At 39.3% G+C, this 22,405-nt stretch overlaps 1 protein-coding gene across 4 annotated transcripts in view; it reads left to right on the forward strand.

Moving 5' to 3' along the window:
• LOC126379012 (PRL-1 phosphatase) overlaps nt 1-22,405 on the forward strand; it is a 33,454-nt gene that overhangs the window by 5,441 nt on the left and 5,608 nt on the right. The window contains exons 1-4 of one of the 4 annotated variants that reach the window (XM_050027592.1): nt 7,550-7,736; nt 17,064-17,224; nt 19,042-19,511; nt 20,573-20,739. In XM_050027592.1, coding sequence (XP_049883549.1) covers nt 19,404-19,511; nt 20,573-20,739 — 275 coding nt within the window. In that variant the 5' untranslated portion in view covers nt 7,550-7,736; nt 17,064-17,224; nt 19,042-19,403. Of the gene's footprint in view, nt 1-7,549; nt 7,737-7,760; nt 7,900-15,421; nt 15,670-17,063; nt 17,225-19,041; nt 19,512-20,572; nt 20,740-22,405 lie in introns of those variants that run through there. The other 3 variants (XM_050027615.1, XM_050027611.1, XM_050027601.1) reach the window with 3 other exon arrangements.

Here is a 22,405-nt window from a genome sequence, read left to right on the forward strand (position 1 = left end):
CTGCATATACAAAATACCAATACAACGAATTGTTATGAAATATGTATTAATATATTATAATAAAGTACTCAAACCACGTGTTAAAAGCTAACACCAATAAATAAACATGATACATATTAGATCCGATTTTCTTGGAACCACAAGTTCGTAAGATATTTTAATACGATTCACGGAAAATAACTATTGCTAGCTAACAAGAATTTGAGTCTCATTTCTCAAAATCATTACGCGGCAGGTAAATCCAATTTAATCTAGATTGACGTGGAAATTAGCTTGGCAGTGTTGCGCGTGACGTAGTGCGCAGTACGTCACTACTGACGTCATGCGTTCGCTCATCGTCTAGTCTAGAGGTTTCATGTATTGTGAGTATTGTCACACTCCGGACACTTCATACCAAACACCCTGTTTTACACAGACTGCACATTGACGTTATCGTACACGCGCATTTGTGTGTGTGTGACGTCAGACGCCCATACGATTGAAGACTAAAGTAAGCACGAGATGGAAGGTAAACCTGGTAGTATTATTCCTTATTCTGTGGTATTGTATTAAAACGCCAACAACAGCGACCGATGTAAAACGTCGATACGTCTTGACATACTAAACTTGATTAGATTCGTATCAGTAAAACCGACGCAGGAACAATTTAGTTTACGATTAGTTACGACGACAAAAGTAGGTCAAAAAGGTATAAGGTCTGTCTTTTTGTAGTTTTCATCGTTTATTAAATCAATATGGGATAACTTCCTTATCGGATTAATTTACGATGTTATTACCGGGTGTCACTTCGTGTTTGAATAGTTTTTAATCAGCCAATCTGAGCTGTGGAAAACCGTATTACATATTTTAGGACAGTCGTTCATATCATACAGCACTGTTATAGACAGATAACGCTGGGAATTTACTTCATCTTTCAGATAAAGATAAACTTATCACACCTGGATTTAGAATTACGCAAACATAGTCTTATATTAGTTTAATCTGTACGCTAGCTAAAATAGTCTGCGCAGAATGGATAAATTGTATAGCGGAAATGTGCTCAATGTAATTTACAAATTTTACCCTTCTTATTTTGTAAATAGAGCCTTATAAACCGGTTAAATTACCAAGTTTTTGTGCAATATGGTCTCTATCTGCATCGATACTGAGATTCACAACAAGTCTCCAGTTCTACACATTATTTACATGCTATCGTTGCAGTTCGAGCAAGTTCAAACGCTATCGTCAGGTCAGCACTGGGTCAGTCATTCATCAAACGACCCGATTGAAGGTCTCTACAGATTTACGTATCCACGCCACTCGATGGAAAGTTTTATCCAGATTGTACTACTGAAAAAGTAGTATTTTACCCAGAAAAAACTCCGGAAGCACATTCCTCTTAATGGCATTCAAAATTGGCACTTAGATAAAGGTTTCGGTGTAACTGCGTGCGGAAGGCATACTGAAAACGACTAAAAACTTTAACAAGTACCAAAACCCAAGGTGAAACTGCTGAGAAACATTACATCGTCTACTCGGAAACTTTCGACAAAATATCAAAAGGTTTCCCGAAAAGTTCCACAAAAGTATGTAACGATGCAATAAAAGACTTGTAACGCGGAATTCCATGTAAAGTTTTTTCATGAAAAGGTCAAAAAGTAAAGGAATCTGTTTCGATTTCACTTCCTAAATACTTATTGTTTGTTTAATTAAAGTACTTTCGCGGAAGATGTTTGTATTAGACTTTACAACTTCCGTATTGATCGATCGTAAATTCCGAATCATTTCAAAATTAAGTTGAGAGCGCCATGCGCCACTCCTGTTCTCTACTTAGCTTAATTACTTTTCCACGTGATCGAGAATGTAATAAAGTTTGAAATAAATGTCCAAAACTTGTTAACAGAATGCGCTACCTGGTGTATTTCTTGTTATTTTATGAACGTTTGTTTTGTAGTTTGGACTGAAATTTTAAGGAATTTACTTAATGAAATTGGCAATAGTATAGTTTTTTAGATTCAAGTACTAGCTCGAAACAGGAAAAAATACTAAGCTAAATCCTAGACTTATTACGAGTAATTAGGGCTAATCCTTGTGGGCTAATTAAATCTACATCAGCCACTCGATTCGGATCGTTTTTCAGGGGTCAGATATACTACGGGCAATTAAAGTCCTAATTCGTCTGTGCGAGGCCCGAGGGTGAGCGTGGGTGGAGTCGATGACCGAGTATTGATCCGGGGAAGTGGGTCGCGACCCGCTTCCCGTTGCACCGCTAGGGGTTGCACCGACAGGCAAACACGGGCTTAAGGAGAAGTCGGGAAAGTCAAGCTGTTTGTAGAAGAGCTAAGTATTAAACTCGCACGTTTCTCGCTGATTTTTCATTTGAAAAAGGGGTTCGTCTGAATCTTCTGAGGATTTAAAATGTACGCTAATTATTTCTTTATGATACTTTAGCTAGAAAAAGTAAACAGCGAGTTTACGTATACTTACTGTTTAATTTCAATCGGTGTCTTTTCTGATCATCATCATCAGCCGTACGACGCCCACTGCTGGGCATAGGCCTCCCTCAAGGATCTCCACGACGCTCGGTCCTGCGCTGCCCGCATCCAGCGGCTTCCCGCGACCTTCACCAGATCGTCGGTCCACCTTGTAGCGGGCCTACCCACTGAGCGTCGTCCTACACGTGGTCGCCATTCTAGAACCTTTCCGCCCCAGTGGCCATCGGTTCTCCACGCTATGTGTCCTGCCCACTGCCACTTCAGCTTTGCAATTCTCCGAGCTATGTCGGTGACTTTAGTTCTCCTGCGGATCTCCTCATTTCTGATGCGATCGAGCAGGGAAATACCGAGCATAGCTCTCTCCATTGCCCGCTGAGCGACACCGAGCCTCCTCACGAGACCCATAGTAAGCGGCCACGTCTCACTGCCGTAGGTCATCACTGGCAACACGCACTGGTCAAAGACTCGTCTTGAGACACTGAGGTATTGGTTTTTCTGATACCAAAAGCATTTATTGTTATTGTTAGGTAACTCCTAAACCCAATGGGAAAAGCTTTGCAATTTCCTTACGTAAAGATCGGAATATTATTCACATAAAGAGTACCTAGTTCCCTATTGAAAGCGGAGGGCATTCTGGATGGAAGGTCTACATACAATCAATTTTATGAGATGTTTTTTCTTTCTTGTAATATATTATTAAGATAATTATTTTCGTCTTTTATAAGGAATATTTATCCTTATTTCCTTAGTATCAACTTTGAGAATCCAACGCATAACTTAGCATCCTTTCACTTATACGGCTTAACGTATCTTTGACCTTAACCTTACGTTGGCATTTCGTGAAGTTATTCATTAGATTTGGCAGCCTGAGTTTCATTGAAGACTTAAATGTAAAATATCTAATTCTGGATGTCAGTCTTACACGACCTTCCGCCAGTCAGTACCAGACTTGGAAATGTCACGACAATTCCGCGGTGCGCCGTAACCGGTACGGTGTTGTTACCCAACGGATCCATTTATTTGCTTGCACAGCGTCCATAATTGCCCGTAAAAGACAGAAGTTTCCTGTAATTTCAATCGTTTCGGCGAATTTTCTGTCTTCGCCGCACGAAGTTCCCCGGTCATAATCTGTAAATAATTGTCCTGGCCTACTTAACTGAGCTTACTGAAACATGGAGCAATTGTGTTTATTTCAACATAATTAAATCCTTAGCCGTAAAGAAAAAGTTATACATAGTAAATTGAAAATTAAGGAGACCTTGCTAGCGATTCCTGAAACCGCCGGTAAAGAATATTAGAATTGCAAAAATTATGAATTATTCATGAAAAGGTAATAAGGTCGGTTCGGATACACAGCAAGAGCCTGGCTTGTAATCGACTGCTATCTATGAATATAGAGTACGCGCCACGAAATAAGTCTCGCGGATTTCAATGGAACTAAATGGCAAGTCATAATAATTCTGTCCAGAATAATCCAGATACTGCGACGCCAGCGCCGCGGCCGCGGGACTTCGTTCATGGCGCGGGTTCTACTTCTGGAATTGAACCCACGCATGTAAAATATAGCGTCGCCATTGGCAAATCGCTAAGTACTTAGTTCGTGAAAGTTGATTTGCACTATCCCCACCGTTTTACGTACGTTCACTTTCCACTCTACGATCAACCGTGTAGATGGATCCTAGGTCTTGTAATTACTAGTTACTTTCTATCGTCCAGGCTGTTAGTAATGAACATAACAAATACGTTATTGCACAAACTGGAAATACAAAACAAAAGAGAAATAGGAAGAGTACAATAGACGGCCTTATTGCTAAGTAGCAATCTCTGTCAGGCGACTTTTAAGTATAGGAGATATTTCATATTATATAATATACCAGGATAGTAATACAAAGATAGATACACTTACGAGTATTTAAACTAAATAATAATAATACATAAATGTTATAATAAATAAATAAATATCAATAATTAAATGACTACATATACAATGGAAGAAAAGGAGTGGATTATGAAGATGAAGAGGAAATGGAGCTAAGGAAGTGCGCCTTGACTTGCTCTTATGTAATGTGTTTATAAAACAAACAATAATACTGTTCGATGAAGCGTGGGTACTCAGTTCATTTTGCGATGGATGTACCTCTAACAAGTCCTATTAAGAATATAGTCGTGAGCGTATGTTATGTTGTATTATATCGCACACTATGTTCTGCGTAGCAATTTTTAAATCTATTTATCATTACAATATCTATTTCCAGTCCAATGACGTCTGCCCCGAATCGATTCGATATCGCAAAATTCAAATATATTATTCTTATCGTTGTCTGAAACTTCTGGACGGTATAAATTATAGCGCTATCACGCTCATATATCTAAAGTCAGTTATCGAATAACTGATTCTAAAAATCATGACTTACGATAATAATGCCGAAAGTACCGCCTCGTTCCTGTTACTATGGCAATTTCATGAAACCTCTGTTTGACCTTCGGGCTATTTAGCTTTGCGATTTCGTTGTTCTTCGTGGGTTCGTGTATGTCTTTTGTTTTAACTTGATTCTTATCTGTTGATTCTTGTCTTTATTTTTATCTGTTGTATATGTTCAACAAATTATGTTAATTGTCTCATTTGTATATTCATTGAACACAATGAGTACCGTTGTGGACTATGGCAGAGCATAATGAATACTACTAAGGACTTATGGTCTGCAATTTACCATAGAAAGAAGCAAGTTGTACATTCCAAAGGTAAATTGTACAATTAAAACAAATGGAGTTCTTGGAGTTTTTCAGTCCAGAACTGAAGACGAAATAAACAATGACAGTGACATTGATAAGGTCACGTTCACAAACCATTTTGCTTCTCGATTGTTTGGTTGTAGGTTTCGAAAACCACATTTATCGTGGGAGCCAACAATAGCTGGGTTGTTATGAACACAACTCACGTTGGATTTGCCACGTGTAACAGTCACGTGGAGCAAGGGAAAACGTTCGACCGGATGGTATCCTAATTTAACTATTGTAGCAAATACACTGACGGTGAAGAAAGCGGCACAAATTGATTGAGTTCCGTAAAGTTGGGACTGTCATCAACTGAAATCAAAATATAATGAAAGATTAGTAATATTTCTAAGTGTAAAGTATTTAACTTTAACTCTATTGTGAAACTGTAAGCAGAACTGAACAAGTTCGTTAAGTCTTTAACGAGGCGGTTACTAAGTTTTAACTCTACTTCATTGGAACGTTAAATTCCGCATAAAGGGTGTCTAAGATATTTTATATTAAAATTCTTCAAAGTTCTGTTATGGTGCTCAAATTTTATGCTCATTTTTTACTTGAACGAATTAATGTCATTCATTGCTATTAAGCTTTTCTCAACGTCGATCTATGAGTCAGAAGTAAAACACGGTAAATATATCCTTTTACAGTTATTTTTAATTTTGGCAACAAAAAAACGGGTTGTGCACTCAGTTTGTCATATCGCATCGTTAACGGCCCTCGGAGCCTCTCGAACATACTTGAACACATCGACACTAAGTGTTTGCTCTTGTTTCGAACAGCCTCTCTGAATATTTTTTTCGGCATATTATGTGTACTCAGTAGCAGGTGAAAGAATATTACCATTACGAGTTTCCTTCTGTCGCTTTTTGGTATATTTCAGGGGTATTAATCTGATATTCATCTAATATTCATATTAATTGAATATGAGTCTTCCATTGTTATAATGGAAAAGGAATATTAACTACTATAAAAACGAACGACATAGTTTATCTCCTAAGACCAGACCACCTACAAAGCTTTTAATCGACGGCATCCAGTTTTATACTACATCTGAAATTATAAACCTATCATAAAGAGTGTGAGGTCGATTGTGTGGCTAGGTCATGTATCTCCTATTGACATTTTTAATTGCAATGCCACGAAGAGCATCATATCTGAAGAGCAAAATATTGCGATGGTTTAACTATTTATGATATTTGCTATTAAAATGGTAAAATAGCTACTAAACTCCTGGAAGCGTGTCTCTAGGTGTCAACATAAATCATATTTGCTTCATTGGTGCCAACCTCGATATCAGATCGTACAATAAATGTAGCTTGAACATATTTAGAACATTTCCCCGGTGGGTGGATCTAAATTTAACTTTCCTGTAAGATGTAGGCGACGTAGGTTTGTGCTTTGCGGAGAAGCCTGTCCGTGACCCAACTAATGTTTCCTACGTTTTACGAGAAGGTGCTTTCCAAGCAATGCATTCTTTACACAGTATTTTTTATTATGCCGACAGTAAAATATTTATAATTAAAAACTAAAAAGATTTAGTTTTTTTTTTAATTTCAAGTACTATATTTATATATTGGCTAAGGTTCGGATAGTGTATGGGAAGAATGACGAGTCCGATGTTGAAATCGCAGAATTACATGCAGAGGTCTTGAAAGACTATTATATTCTATTGGAAATCGAACCAGGAAACAATTGAACGCTACGCAACAGCATAACGTGTCAATTGCGTCAATTAAATGGCTCGTCCTTTAAAGAATACATGTAAGTATATCAGTATGAGAGTCGTGTGGGAGGCATCTCTACTTAGCTCGGATTCTTTTTCTTGCTATTTTTAGATGTTCGCCAGGCGTCGGGCTCTAAACGGTTCTCGGACAGAAATACGCAATTTTGCAGTTTGAAAGTGCAGCTGTGTCTTACTGTAATTGTATCGCTACCTCCCACGATTCTCAATACTTGCTACAAGTTCCAGTTGAAGTAGGTCCTTAGTTTATATTTCTTAAACTTCTTCATTGTTGCTTGCCGTAGTCATAACTTGTTTATTGGACCGATTTAATGCTTATATCTGTTTAGTCTTCTGCCTGTCATAAAAAAACTTACAACGTAAGAAGTTCTATCAACACGGGTAATGGTTCGCTTTGAATCCCAGCCACTGGAAAAGTATGAAACTTTGGTATACAATGTGTCGGCATGCAGCGCTGGGCGCGCGGGTCGCCGGGCGAGCGTCTGGCGGGTGACGCCAACGCCCCCGCCGGTGTGACGTCGCGGCGGTGGCGGCGGCAGCGGCGCCGGCGGCGGCCGCGCGCCAGTCTCTACACGACTGCGACACGGGCAGTGTCGAGCCGCTGCGATGTAAACGCCTAACTTCCAAAACTGTCTACCACGACAGCTCCTGTTGCGTGTGCACGATCGTTTCTGTTACTTCCGTCGCCTACCGGTTAATTAACTTTTGTTTTGTGTTCCAAAAACTGTTATCTCGTCCAGATACATGTAAGTGATGTTTCTGTGTCATCATTAACCTCGGTGTCCTGCATTACTGACACGTTTAAAACGAATTCTCGAGTGCTGTGCGAGCGTGACCAAAGTAGAACTGCAGGAGTATAGAACGACGTTTGACCTTCGTTGTTTGGATATGGTCAAATTAGGTGACCAGGTAACTGGGTGTTACACAAGTTTTCTATACACGTTGACCGCATTTTATAATCAATTTAAGTTCGCATTTCTATTTAAGTATCGTTTCGCCTTTTCTGGAATCAACAGGTGTTCCTTTAACGAGTACGTTGTCGCCACGTACGATTGACGTAGCTGTAACCAATATCTCATCGTCATTCACGCGCTATTTCTTATCAAATAGTTGCTTTTGTTCTCGTAGAAAGCGTGCATTTCCGTATAATGTTGCGAGCTAACTGTCTCATTTGGCACAATTAACTCGTTTTTACGCCTTTTATATTTCAGGCGATGAGGTTAATTCGCTAATGAGAATGAAGAGTTTACGAGACGTAAGTGGCCCCATAATTGAACTGGAGTGGGCATGTACTGAAGCGCTTTAGTTTAATTAAAATGTGTTTCACTTTGCTGTATTAATTACAAGACCATTTGATTATAGGCCTGCGGGTGAGGCCGTGGCGTGGTCGCAAAATTAATCTCGTTTATATAGCTTTTAGTTTAATCTATTAGACTCTAATATTCATTCATCGTTTTGGTCTGTGCCGTCGTAATTCTATTTATCTTGAATATAAATCGTGGTTTATCTATCTGGTTGTTCGCCGGCGTTATGTCAATGCCAATGTCACCGTCTCATGGTCAAACACACAGTCAACATGTAATTATATAGTCGCAGTAGGATAATTTAATACAGCGTAAGTACTTGTTCAGTGGATTGTTTGCGTTATTTCCTCTATTAATGCATATAACAACTTAGTACGTGGTTAGTTAGTTTATAACGTTTTTGCCTTGAGGTTCGCTAGAGCAAAGATTACCGATAAAATCACCTGTGTTACATATTAAATTACGGTATCACGTGGCTGTCTGCATTTAACGATGTTTATTACTTGAAACCTGGATCTTAATTTGGAGTTGATTATACCTACTCGTTTAACTTTAAAATTACTTGCTTGAAGTTTCCAGAACTCAGTAATTTAAAACATATTTTAAGCATTGACACGAGGCCCGACCGATAGAAAATGCGGGATATTCGTCACTAAAACAAAGATCCATAATAAAACATTACTAATGGTTCATCTTTTGAACTGTAAACGTGGGTGACGAATTAACAAACATTCCTATTTCAATTATAACAACTGTTTCATTATGTAGATACATGCATGGGCGATGATGTCATTTTATTTGTAATTTTTATCATTGGCTTGAGTTTAATAGATAAGTTTACGACCCAACTCTCGGTTCTATTTAGTTTACGCGGTCATGAGCGAAGTGAGATGTAGCGAAATTCATCAGACGCGTTTTCTAAGAATTTTTATTTGCTAGTACTTTTCAATACACGTGCCAGTTTAATCGATATGCTTTAATCTTGGCTTCAGTTGCCATTTTTAGATTATCGTCGGAAAACACGCTATCCAGTTGCAGAGTTTCAGCACAGCAATCATTCGTGCAGCTTTTACAAATCAATTGTTGAGTCTTTTAGGTTAATTTAAAGACGAATTTATAAGACGCCTCAATTGATACTGCTGATTTAATATTCGTGGAAACTTCATAATTGAAAATTGCTCAAAAGTTGCCAACTTGCTAGGCATCCTTGAACTGCCCAACCTTGGAGGAATAGTATTCGAACAATCACACGTAAACTAAAGTAGGATTTGGCAACGTGTAGCGGCTAGCCAATATTTCTATTTTTTCTTGTATTTGTTTAACTGGTGAACTGTTGAAATCTGTCAACGGAAGATGTCTACAACTACTGTTCGAAACCCCTATGCTCTTATATAGAAAAACGTGTGAGGAATAAATGCATTTAGGCCACACCTGCTCTGAAGTCCTCTGAATCTCTGACACAGTTGCATATCTCTGGAGACACTAAACTCAACGCTGTCTTAAGATTATTCTCGGTTCAAAACACGGCTTAACTCCCAGGTCTTAATCCCTGGAGATAAGACGCGATAGTTACGCAAATTGCTTTCCGCACTCTGATTCACAGTATTACAAGTGCTAAATATTTTTTGCAAATGAAACACTGACGTAGATTGTTGTTGCACAGCTTAATGTGAAAAACAAACAAGTGCATATGTCCTCGTGAGGAATGAATTTGATGTACTTACCTACATACTAAATGGTCTAAATTTAAGATGCGTTTTTGACATTTTATCACCAAAACTCGTGACTAAATTATTTTAAAACGTATTGTTGATTTGGCAGCTGGGAGTATATTCGGGTTTTTGGTTTTTCTCGGCTTAGTTTTTGCTTTAACGATTGATGAGGTCTAATATTTTTGAGCCGGCGTTTGTTTCAAAATTATCTCTACCTAGAATGCCCGTAGTTTTAAGTTTTCGGTGACTTAAATAGTTCAGGCATGACTGGCGATTGCTGGCGCCAGTGAGTCGATGCCAATAGATAACGAAAATTCATTTTAGGGTTCCGTACCTTACGAAGAAAAACGAAATTCGTAGATTACTGGGGCGCAGAGGTTTTGTTCTGCTAGGTTTCTAAAGCTAAATTTTTGCTTTAATATAGTTAATGACACTGTGCCTATTATGAGGGACTGCAGTATTGCTTGTGTCCGTGAAGATAGTTACTAGTATACTCTTTATCAAGTATCTAGTATTGGCACAGAATCCCAATAGTGCGAGCGCGACTCGCTTTTGGCCGCTTATCGTCTTTGGCCTTCACCACTGGAGTTACTACGTGACTAAATATGTAATAATCTTTCATACATTGTTGCCGTGTTCACATAATCCCCGGAGATAAGCCCATGTTTCTACTGCAAATTACTTATAACACAGTGACAAACAAACAAGTAACTCATTTCAAGTATCATATTGTTGAGTGTAGAAGAAGCGGTCAGGATCGTAGGAACTGGAATTCGGTAGTCTCTGCCTACGCGAATAGGAAATAGGCGTGATCTTATGTATGTAGGTCCTTGTTAGCCTCTCTTTCAATGTATGCAGTAGTCGAGAAGTTGAAACGACCGCGAACTAAGCCGTGTAATATACCTGGTACAATATGTACGAGTATTTCGTCCTCGAGTTTCGAAAGGAGTACGTTTCAGGCAAATATTTGCATACGGGACGTGTGCTTACAGTGCAGATTGGTACTTAGCGTATGGTACAAACAATAATTGTACCATTCACTAAGTACCAAAACTAATAAGACCTGGGGGCCTAAAATGGCCACATCGAAGCAATTCATCTAAAAAAGCAATATTGCAATTTGACAATTTGACATATGACATTGCTTCTATGCTGTTCTGGGAGCAAATAAAAAACATAGAAAACGTTCAGCTGCTTGTCTTCCCGGGCATGTCGTAAAAACCGACAGAGGGATTGTGTCATCTAACATGATGGACTAATGTTATGGGCGATAGGCTGATCCCTTATCACCATAAGGTTCATCATATCCAGCTTACGACATCGTATCAACAGTGGCTGCAAGTTGTCTTTGATTACTTGTGGCTCTGCCCACCCCATTAGGGATTACGGGCGTGAGTTTATGTATGTATGTACATTTGCGCATATAAAAGTAAGTGCGCAATGCAAACAAATGTCAAAAAGCAACATTGCTTTCTGAGATGAATTGCTTCGATGTGGCCATTTTAACCCCCCTGTATTTAGATACCCGTAGGGAATACCCAAAAGAATACTTGATAATGCGTTTCTTGACAATAAAAACATTAATTTAGTGATTATTTAACTTTACACGTGCTTTATCCATGTCAGGCTGGGCACTTAATAAGTGAATGGCTTCCGTTTCCTCATACGCCGCAATTTAGATGGTCTTTTGCCAAGTCAAGGTCAGAGCTGCATTACAATAAGTAGAAAAATAAGGAAAACTTTTTGTTTTGGGTACTTAGGATGGTAGATGAGAGTGAAACACGGTAGCGTGAACTCAAGGTCGATGGATTTCTGGATCAACTGTCTTTAATCAAGTACCAGCTGCTTTGTGGCTTAAAATCTCTCGTCAGTCTCAAGCGCAACACTTCTATGTGTATGTGTACTTTTTCATATACCTCATAACCTAGTGTTCTAGATCAATCGGTAGTTTATTCTGTGCCAGCGCATTCCTTCTGGTTGATGTTTATCTAACTCAATTCCTTGTTGTTGTTCTAAAATGAGCCACGCGTCAAAATCCATTGGGCATTTCAAATGGTACGTCTCACATACGTACAATTTTATTTATTAGATTTGTGGCGGAAGACGTACAGTGTCTCGCAGCGTTTGTTGTAAATATTATATTTTTCTACCCCATTCTTGGAATTTCTATATTCACTGATAACCGCTTTACCTCATCGTTTATAAGAGTACTTTTATTAAGAGTACTCAAGAATGGAGCTTAGTGAGCCCACGCATTTATTGGTGCGAATAATAACCGTACTTTAGTATATTTATACGTCAATAGGACACTTCATTCGATGAATTGCTATTTAAATACGAATTCTCGAACATAAATTACATCGTCATATTTAATGGCATGACTTTATTTTTCTCCAAGAATTGGATAATATATTAGTGTCTAAGGTGCTGAATCTTTTCTATTATGCATGGAGACAAATGTTTCCCAGCGCGACGTTAATCATTGTAACTTTTGAAGAATAAGCGTTTGCATTGTCCGAGCGCATTATAACTTGCACCTGGCAGGTTTCTGTTGTTGCCTTTGTAAACTTTCTATGAATATCTTCCTTAGAAACTAGTTGTAACTTAACCATGTTTATTGTGGTGGCCAACACCCTACCCGCTTGTTGTCCACGTGTGCACTGACTACGTATCAACTAACATGCTTGGAGCGTATCGGATGTCACATCCATAGCAAGACGTTGCCAATGCTATTGATAGACAAACAACATTCGCTTGACATCCTCGTGCCCTTGTCAATTTCAATGGACCATTGTTCAGTGCGTCTGCTGGAAATAGATGCACATTATGATTTTTAATGTGTTTATAATAGAGTAATAAGCTGCTACATTGCCTTCTCTCATAAGTAGATAAGAGGTGGATAATAAAAATGTGATGTCCTATAACTGACCTCGCGTGCAATGCAAGCATTGACTTTGAACATAACGTCTATCCATCTCATAAAACTTGTACATGGTCATCCCATTCGATAGGTAGTGGGCTAAAATAATAGCTTAGCAAGCATTTCTAAGGCCAACGTTGATATATTAACGAGCAAGTGACCGTTAAGGCGTGCTACTACCTGCTACTACAATGTTTTTACAAAGTTTATCCGCTTTCTTAGGGGATCATACCTGGGATTTAATTGTTGGTACGGCTAGACGGTCCCGGTGGGTACAGCATTATGGACGGTTGACTAAAACGTTTGCGGACGTGTGTGGGTAGGGTTTATCGACCGTCGCCGCGTCTCGCCGGGCCCCCAATCTTACCATCCTCGCCTGCACGTCTGCGATACTTTTTCTCACATTTTTTCTCCTTGTTGTTGCAGCAGATTGTGAGAGCATTATCTTATAAAGCCCTCATTTCTTCATTCATCTGTACCTACTTATATTTTAATCTCGATGTTATTTATTACAAGTGTGAGTTTGTATGGTCACATTTACTCAGTCGCGGGTTTTGTTAACTTTTTATTAAAATTGCTCCTCTGGCTTGAGTGTATGTGCGATAGAGTTCGAGACAGTTTAATTGTAATGATGTAATATATCCCAGTTAGACTCTTGGTTTCACGAACTTTGTTGATTTCACCAAGTCCTTTGACCTTCAATCGTAATCTGACGCTGAGGTTAATAACCTCCGTTATTTAGAAGTCGATGGCTCTTCGAAGTGAGCTAATATATTTAAAATATTTATGTTATTATACCAACCAATTTGTATATACCGTTTAATTTTGAATTAACGTCATGATTTATATTCTGATGACTGCATTAGAACTAACCAATATCTATGATGCTATATTAATTTGATGTGTCGTTGTTATATCATTATAATTTTAATAGGTGGCATTAAAATATAATGCATTCATGGACTTGTTCATAATTCTGTTTAAAAGTATTTTTATAAACAGATAGTCTGCAGTATACCAAACAAATGTCTATATTGTCCGAGCAGCCATAAATGAAATAAAGAATGCAGAGGCGACAGGCTACATAAATCACTATGTTTACCCTCAAAGCTATTCCGGTTGTGTAGTCACGGGTATTTTCGGCCTCGAAGAGCTGGTTGTACTCTCTCGTATAGTCTAGAATAGATCGAATAGCCAATTATATCCCAGGCATCTCTTATTGTCTTATATTGGTAATGGACGTAGTAAATGAATCGTTTCTGGTGCCTTTATTGGCGATCGAAAGCACACTGTTATCAAACATTAAATAATTGGCAATGCTGTCTTTATTTATCTAATTGTAGACTTGTTGTTAGACATGTATAGGTTCAATTTACTGCTCAATGTTCTTCTACATCGTAAGAGAAATTTTAGAGAGGAGTTGCCAAGCGCACGCATTTTCCTCTGCCGAAAGCGCATGAACGACCGTTCGTGTTTTGTTATTTTTGTGACGGTTTTGTTTTGGTATGCATTTATAGGTAGAGACGTTGATTTTTGTCTTCTGTGCGGCACTGAGTAGATATGTGTTGTACGTGTACACCTCACCTCCTCCAAAAAGTGGCAGAAAAAATGTAGTGTAAAGCTAGCCAAAAGTCAACTTTCGCCTAAAATTACCCTGAGTCTACATCTAACGAAATGTAAAGTAGTAAATGAATTACGAAGCTGCAAAATTAAAATTCAATATCCGGGACTAAGGAAGTACTGCTGAGGTCGGATTAAACCTGCTTTTGTAATTAGAAACGGAAAAGTTGCAAAGAAATTGGAGAAGGATGTTTAATCTTGGACTCTACCTAAAAGGAGTAAATTATTTTTACTCTATATTTATCTTCCTTGGATATGCAGTTTTTGTTTTTTGTCAACTTATCTCTCCCATTTAGTCGCTTGTACCTGCTACGGGTTCCTTTTGTTCAGGAATTGGGGCGCACGGACCCGTTTGAGCGATGAAAAGGAGCAAGATACATCTCATAGTCAAGTTTTTCAAGTTTATAAAACAAGAATCTCGTACTAACTTCTCTCGCCATTGTAATGCAAGTGTGGTTCCTTACAATAATGTTTCATTCTTTCAATTTTGTGCGTGGGAGTAAGTTTATAAAACGTGTTAATCATTATTATTCCACGGCAACGTCGAAAAATCGTGATTAATTTTCCTTAAAAGCTAAGCACTCCGCCCTTTGTTTCAGAAAGTATAGCAATATGCTGTTGTTGGTAAGAGACACAATCCAGTATTTCTCTTGGACTCGTCCCAAGTCAAATTTCCTCGATAAAATCTAAGGAATAAATAACGCTCCGAAATATTGCCTCGTTTTCTGACCGCTGCCTATTGCGGGAAGATTTCGATCGCTGCCAATATATGCAACAACACTAAATATTGTGAATGTGTGTCGTAATGTAAACACATGACGTAGTGAGATTCCCACGCCTGGGTCGCTTGCCAAAATCTGTTGCGCCGCGCACAGTCGTCCGTGGCGTTCCCTTAATTCGTCGTCTTTACGGTTTTGCGCTAATTTTTGTTTAATACCGTTTATATTTATCAAGAGCTCTTTCTGTTTGCCAAAAAAGATGCGGGTTTTTTTGAGGGCGGTGGATTTGTGTAACTTCGTGCTATTCGCGCTGTTTTCGTTGTTGCCTCAGTTCGTTCACACCTGCGGTGACACCCAGTTGTTCAGGAACTTTGTGATCAGTGTCTAGTTGCTTGACTGCGCATGTAAGTGGCTTATTCGTATTATCAACTGTATCCGTACGAAATGTGCCGCAAAGGACGTCAATACATATCAGGACGATCTCTGATCAGGTCATGATTCAAAAGGTCGAACATCCTTCGATAATAACTTCCGAAGGAAAACAATAATAATAAGTGTAGTTTCGTATTTATATGTATTATATCTTTGGTCTTCTTGCGAATCGTTGTAGCTGTACCGGGTGGCTCAACTTCCAATGCATCATAAAGTGTCCAATCATATCTATTACACACAAAACAAGTATATGAATGATCGACGCCTAACTTCTACGAAACGCAATTAAAACTAAGCCGTAAACATAATGCGTCACTTCCTACGTTGTTTTCCTTTTCCAGTGGTCAAATATTTTCAACCGGCGCATGTTGATCTAATATATTCCTGATACGCATTTCACCAGTTGTAAACATGGGGGCGTGATAACATAATGAACGGTTCGCTGAAAACACAAATCTGTAGTAAACATGAGTGACAAGACAAAATTACAACAATTCAACCCAACACCAGTCTCTGACAAGAAGCCTAACGTGTCTGTTCTCTTTTCAAAATTTCTATTAGTATTAAGAAGCATATCTCGGCCGCTTTTGTAAAAAACCGTTCCTTTCAAATATGCGGGCCAGGTAAGTGGAACCGACGATAATGCCAGGGAGATGATTAAGAAACTCCTTAAGGAACCCTTTCTTTCCAAAGCTGTCTCGCTCCATGCGAGTCAGTCATTTCAGGGAAAGGAGATTATTATGAATTTGTGACATTACCAAACGGCATGTGTAATCAATACCTTGTTTGTTTGAAGTGTACACTACATTTTATATAATTTTATGAATATATACATTGTGATGTGGGATATTCAAAATATTTAGCCATCATTTTATTTTTTTCACATATTGGTGTAAAAACAAATCTGAGAACATCGTATGTATTTGACTTTATTGGTAATACCTTTACAAGAAATTCTGGTTGGAAACTAGACAAAATACAGTGTAGTTACTAGTAGTTTAAACGTAACAGCACACGCGTTGCTTCTGACATGGACGCCGTCTCATCATGACATCATCATCCTGTCTAAGCTTCCAGTAATTTCCATATATTATATAACTTTCACCATCAAGAGTGATCACCTGATTGTCCGAAAGTAAGATGATCCGTGCTTCAGAAGGTACGTGAAGCCGTTGGTCCCGGTGACTATTTACTGACGTAAGTGAGTAATCGTTACATGAGCCATGTCAGGGGCCTTTGGCAGCTCAAGCATAACCCTGACACCAGAGTTTATGAGGCTGGTATTCCACCTCAACCCACACGATAAGAAGAACATCAAGAGAATCCTCCAAAGTCCAAACTAACTTTTTCCTTTTCTTTGTTGCAGCTGGAGATCCCTTCTGTGGCGCCATTGATGGAGTTCCGCTTGGACAGCGCGGAGTACTGCCAGGCTCAACACAAATAAACGAGTGGCGCAGACGCAGGCGCGGACCCATGCCGGCAGCGCGGGCTGACTTGAACGTCGCGCCTATTTACACCCACCCACAGGTAGGTCCACTTGAAACAAATACTCGCGGCGGGCATATAGCGCCCTGCGCGTGCTGTATAACAATGCGTTCAGGAGGCTGATGGGGTTGCCGCGATTCTGCAGCGCTTCGGTGATGTTTGCGCAGGCGCAAACCGATGATTTCTATGCGATCATCCGGAAGCGGAGCGCCTCACTGCTAGAGCGGTTTCGTGGCGGCACTAACGGTATCCTGAGCGCATTGTCTGAGAGGTGGGACTCGCCGATGCTGGAGAGATGGATAAGACTACATGTCAGCTCATCACCTTTCTTGCAATGAAAATGTTATCATTGGTGACAGTTCGGGCAACCACCGAACTAATTTTGGTTTGGTTTGACAGGACTAAAATTGGCTCTATCCCTTTCTTGCACTTATTGTAAGTGCAGGACGGCACTCATTTGGGAGCTGTCGAACTGAATTTGGGTTGGGTTTGTGTGCACCCGAATGGGCACTAATGTATTTTATTTTATTTCGTGTAATTTCATTTTTATTCATAATATTAATTTTATTTGATTTTATATATAATTTAATTTTAATTTATCTAATTTATCTAATCTAATCTGATGTACTTATACTTATAATTATGGATATTAATCTGAAATAAATAATTTGAATTGAATTGAAATGTTATTCAAGAACAACTGAGTCACTGTGGCCCTGTGGTGCACTGGCAAGCAAGCCACGGGGAGCGCCAGTTCGTACACCGGTACCGGACTTGCACCAATGAGTTATTAATTTATCTTAAGTGCATTTTTCACTAATACAGTTTGCTCGGCTATTATAGACGGCGATACAGCTCACCACCTACCACGTTGGTCTAACAGAAAGCTCGGTGAAGTGTGGATACTTAGTTCATCTTTCGTTGCGATGGATGTCCCTCTGACTACGACTACTACGACTGTTTAGTCGCGATCTTACATTATGTTCACGGACTATGCGGTAGTAGCAGTAGTTGGCTTAAAGTCTCAAGTTTTCATTTGAGGTGTATGTGCGTCAGAGGCAGACCGGCGACAGAAGTGATAGCTGTATGGTTCAAGAGATATCAAGAAAAATCGCAAGCAAATAAAAAGATTTGCAAAGCAAATGTTTTGATTCATTTTAGCAAACATCTCGCAATGCGTCAAACTAAAACTTTTTGCTAGCAATACTTCAGATTCATATTGTTATACGGATAAGTCAGAAGGGAAAAGAGGTTAACACGTTGCCCCGGTTTAATAGCACCTGATAAACTATCTGCGTGTTATGTTTATTTGACCCTAATCTACTATTTGCGTGCGAAGAGCATGCAAACTAGCAAGATAGCAAACTTGTCAATAAAATGCCTTCAGGATAACTCATAGGTTAGAATTAAGTTAATGAAACCGCAGTGTTATCAGCTGTTATCTATTCCTGACCAAGGCAAACTCGAGATAAATTTCAGTTTGCCTACATAACATCACTCGACATTAGTGCAAACTTACATCGGGCAGAATACACAATAAACAGCGGTGTCAGGGCGGGGTGTTTACTGTTGGTGTTATCGTTGATATAAAGTGGGGATCGAGGAGCTCGCTAACAAGTGATGCGTTGTTGGCAGTTGGCATCCGATCACAGAATTCACACACCGCGAACGTCGCGACAGAGGCAACTCACATGATCCACACTCTTCAGCCGCCCTCTATTTTTAAACTACCCATTTTTTATCTCACTTCAGTCGCCGGTCTGCTTCTGACGCACATACACCTCAAAATGAAACCCACCACGCATCTCTCTCCAGAGCAATTATTATCGCCGCTAACAACTTTCCTATTTCTGTTTCAGTTACCTTAAATTCGGAACCCGTTAATTGGAGCATATCAAGTTGCCGAAGTCGAGTGAACGACAACAAACTTATGTTTTTCGCATAATTTTCTGTTTCATTCCACATTCAGAACTTTTGTTTGGCCGTCTCCGTATGTGCTCAAGTGGTTGAAAACGAGATCCATGCGGGTGCTTCAAATGATATAATTGGACCCTTTCTAAACTAAATTAACGAAACTGCCGTGTGTTGTGTGGAAATAGAGTGACAATTTGTCTGTTAGACTCTGACGGCCGCGTGTGAAAGTGAGGCCATCTGTAGTAATAGTGCGCGAGTAGCGGTCGAGTTGTTATCGAGTCGTAAGTGAGAAGCAACCGTGGTCATCATGAAGCAGAAGGACATCAGGCCGGCGCCGTCGCTCATCGAGTACAAGAACATGCGGTTCCTGATCACCGACAGGCCATCGGACGTCACCATCCAGTCCTATCTCCAGGTAAAACCCTCTCTTATTCTGTCCCACTGTTGAGGAAAGGCTTCCCTTCTCTATTTCCATTGTTCCCTAACCATCCAGGCAGATGTTTTGCCAATCTCATTCAATGGCGTGATCGTCTTTCTACTTTCTTTTAGGCTTGCCTCTTTGAATAATATTGTGAAACCCCAGTCGAACATGAGAAAGGAACTATTGAAGTTGGTAAATTAATTCAAAACTATAAAATATAACAAACAACAATGAATAATTATACTTTCTGATATTCGGTTTACTGAACTGTTTCATTGTCAAGATCCTTGAAGTGTTAGGCATTTATTATTATTATCAGAGCTATTATTCCTCTTATAGATAAAGTTACATTGTTGATGTATTATCTAAGTATTATCGTCTACATCTAGTCCTTGTCTAGATATTGGTTTCCATTACCTCTCAATTGGAATGATAACATCGTAGGCGCGATTGTTCATGAACTTTTTGGTAGAAAGGACTGGATCAAAGGATTTTCTATAGCAACTTTACAATACCCATAAAGATAGTACTAGATAAAGTATTCCTTTTCTCCTAACCAGTATTTGCGTAATATCTACGGTTGATCGAGGGGAAGCCTGTGCTCAGCAGTGTGACTGACGTATACAGGGTGGTGGTGACATCGTAACGAATACTGAAGGGCATGATTCTGAGTTAATAAATTTTTGTGTTTTTTTTTTAAATTATTCTCAGTTCTATACTTTTGCAACAGAACATTCCACTTGATATCAACTCAGAATCATGGTCTGCATCATGCCTCAAAGTTTTCGTTACGATGTCACTAACTGTTAGACTGTTCAGGTTATGTAAATATATTTTTTTTTAATTTGCTGTATTTATATCTAATTACTTGTGTTCTAAATTCTTATAAATCAAAGATTTTGAGTGGGTAATATATTACCCACCCGTGTTTAGGGAAATCTCGGCGTGATGGTTAACAAGCTCGTCCCGGCTTGACAAGAGCCGCGGGTTCGAGTCCCGTCCGGGTCAGTTTGCGCTTTAATTTTCTCCTATAACATGGACGTTGTTGATTATAGGAGCTGCGCAAGCACAATGTGTGCACGGTGGTGCGCGTGTGCGAGCCCAGCTATGACATGGCGCCGCTGAAGGCCGAGGGCATCGAGGTGCGCGACTTAGCCTACGACGACGGCACCTTCCCGCCCACCAACGTCGTCGACGAGTGGTTCGAGATTCTGCGCGACAAGTTAGTATAGTACCGCGCTTACCATTACTTAGCTGTATAGGTGAAAATCAGCCCAATACAAGTGAGGTCACATACCTCCGAAAATGCATTTCCCGGGAATGTGGGTTTCCTCACGATGTTTTCCTTCACTGCTGAGCACGTGATAAATTAGAAAACAAATTCGACAATCATTGGTTTAGGCCTGTGCTGGATTCGAACCTGCGACCTCAAAGTGAGAGGCAAGCGTTTCACCAACTGGGCTACCACAGCTCCTCTGTGAATATTGTCAAATGAATCTCAAGACTTATCGGCTTACCCGGAACACATTATTCACAACAAATCATGAAAACAAATTACTCTCTGAAGTACAAGCAGCGTTATAATTTTGTCTCCCCAAGCAATTGACGTGTGTCCAACACACGCCCAATTTATTAGAAGCTCGTTAACAAGTATGGCATACGCCACGGGATATTTCCATCACCTTGACCCGAATGCTCCGGGGACTGTCCTTGATTTCCTCAAAATTTTGCTCGTTTATAAATAGTCAAATGTCCTTCGAGTCAATACAGGATGGATTTCCTATGTTTAATATTGTCGAAGTGTGATTCCACCAAAGAGAGTAGATACAAATTTTTGGGACAGCTGGTCACCCTTTTTATGATAATTGTACACAATTTCATCAATCAGGATAAAGATAGACCTTTGAAATTACATTGGCGCTCCTCATTCCTCTTTGGTAGGTACTAACTAATATAAATAAAATGATTGTTAAACTAATGGCCCCGAGACCTGCAGACACTTCCTAATTTTATTTTAAGTTATACCCATCATTTTCTTATCCGCCGAAGAGGAAAGGGACGGATGATTGACAACTAGATTTTTAATAAATTAAGCATCTCGCTAGTATGCAATCCGTGTGCTGTCAACTTAATTCTGTCGGTTATTGGCCAATATAAAAATATGGGAGGGTTTTTAAAATTCCTGCTTAGAATTGAAGTGTGTTCCCTAAACTTTAAGCCTGTCGACTACCCGTCATTTTCTCTTTCGGCGGATAATAAAATGACAGGTATAACTTAAAATAAAATTAGATGGTGTCTACAGGAATCAACACCATTATTTATATAATCAGAAAGCATTTAGAACCGTCTTTACTCTTTACTAACATAAAGATAATTGCAGAGGCGTCATAAAGTGCAAAGATCTCATAATAACGTTTTAACTGTTGTATTTTATGATCTTACTTCAAAACACATTCTCGTCTGCGATTTCCGCCTGTATTCACACACTGAGCGAAAAGATCTCAACGTATTGCGGATGGAATACTAATAACTATAGAAAACGTGACGTATAAGATATATTATGGACTCATATTATGATGTATGGGGCTTAGCATCTCGCGAGCTCTCACGTTACTAAGCCCATAATACAAGGTGAAGATAGACTGTTTTATTAAGAGAGATAGAGTAAAATCTTGCAGAAAGAGTTTATAATATACATACATACATACATCACGCCTGTGTCCCCGAAGGAGAGGTGTATAATACATGTGGGATGTATGAAACTATAAGATGAACGAGTAAGAGAGAGACAGGTACATGCAAGATACGTATGAGAAAAGATATGAGTGAAGACTTATTCGATTGAACAGAGTGAAAGAGCGAGAGCTATGAAAAAAAGAAAGGGACAG

This window comes from Pectinophora gossypiella, chromosome 2 (assembly GCF_024362695.1).
Source record: "Pectinophora gossypiella chromosome 2, ilPecGoss1.1, whole genome shotgun sequence".
NCBI lineage: Eukaryota > Metazoa > Arthropoda > Insecta > Lepidoptera > Gelechiidae > Pectinophora > Pectinophora gossypiella.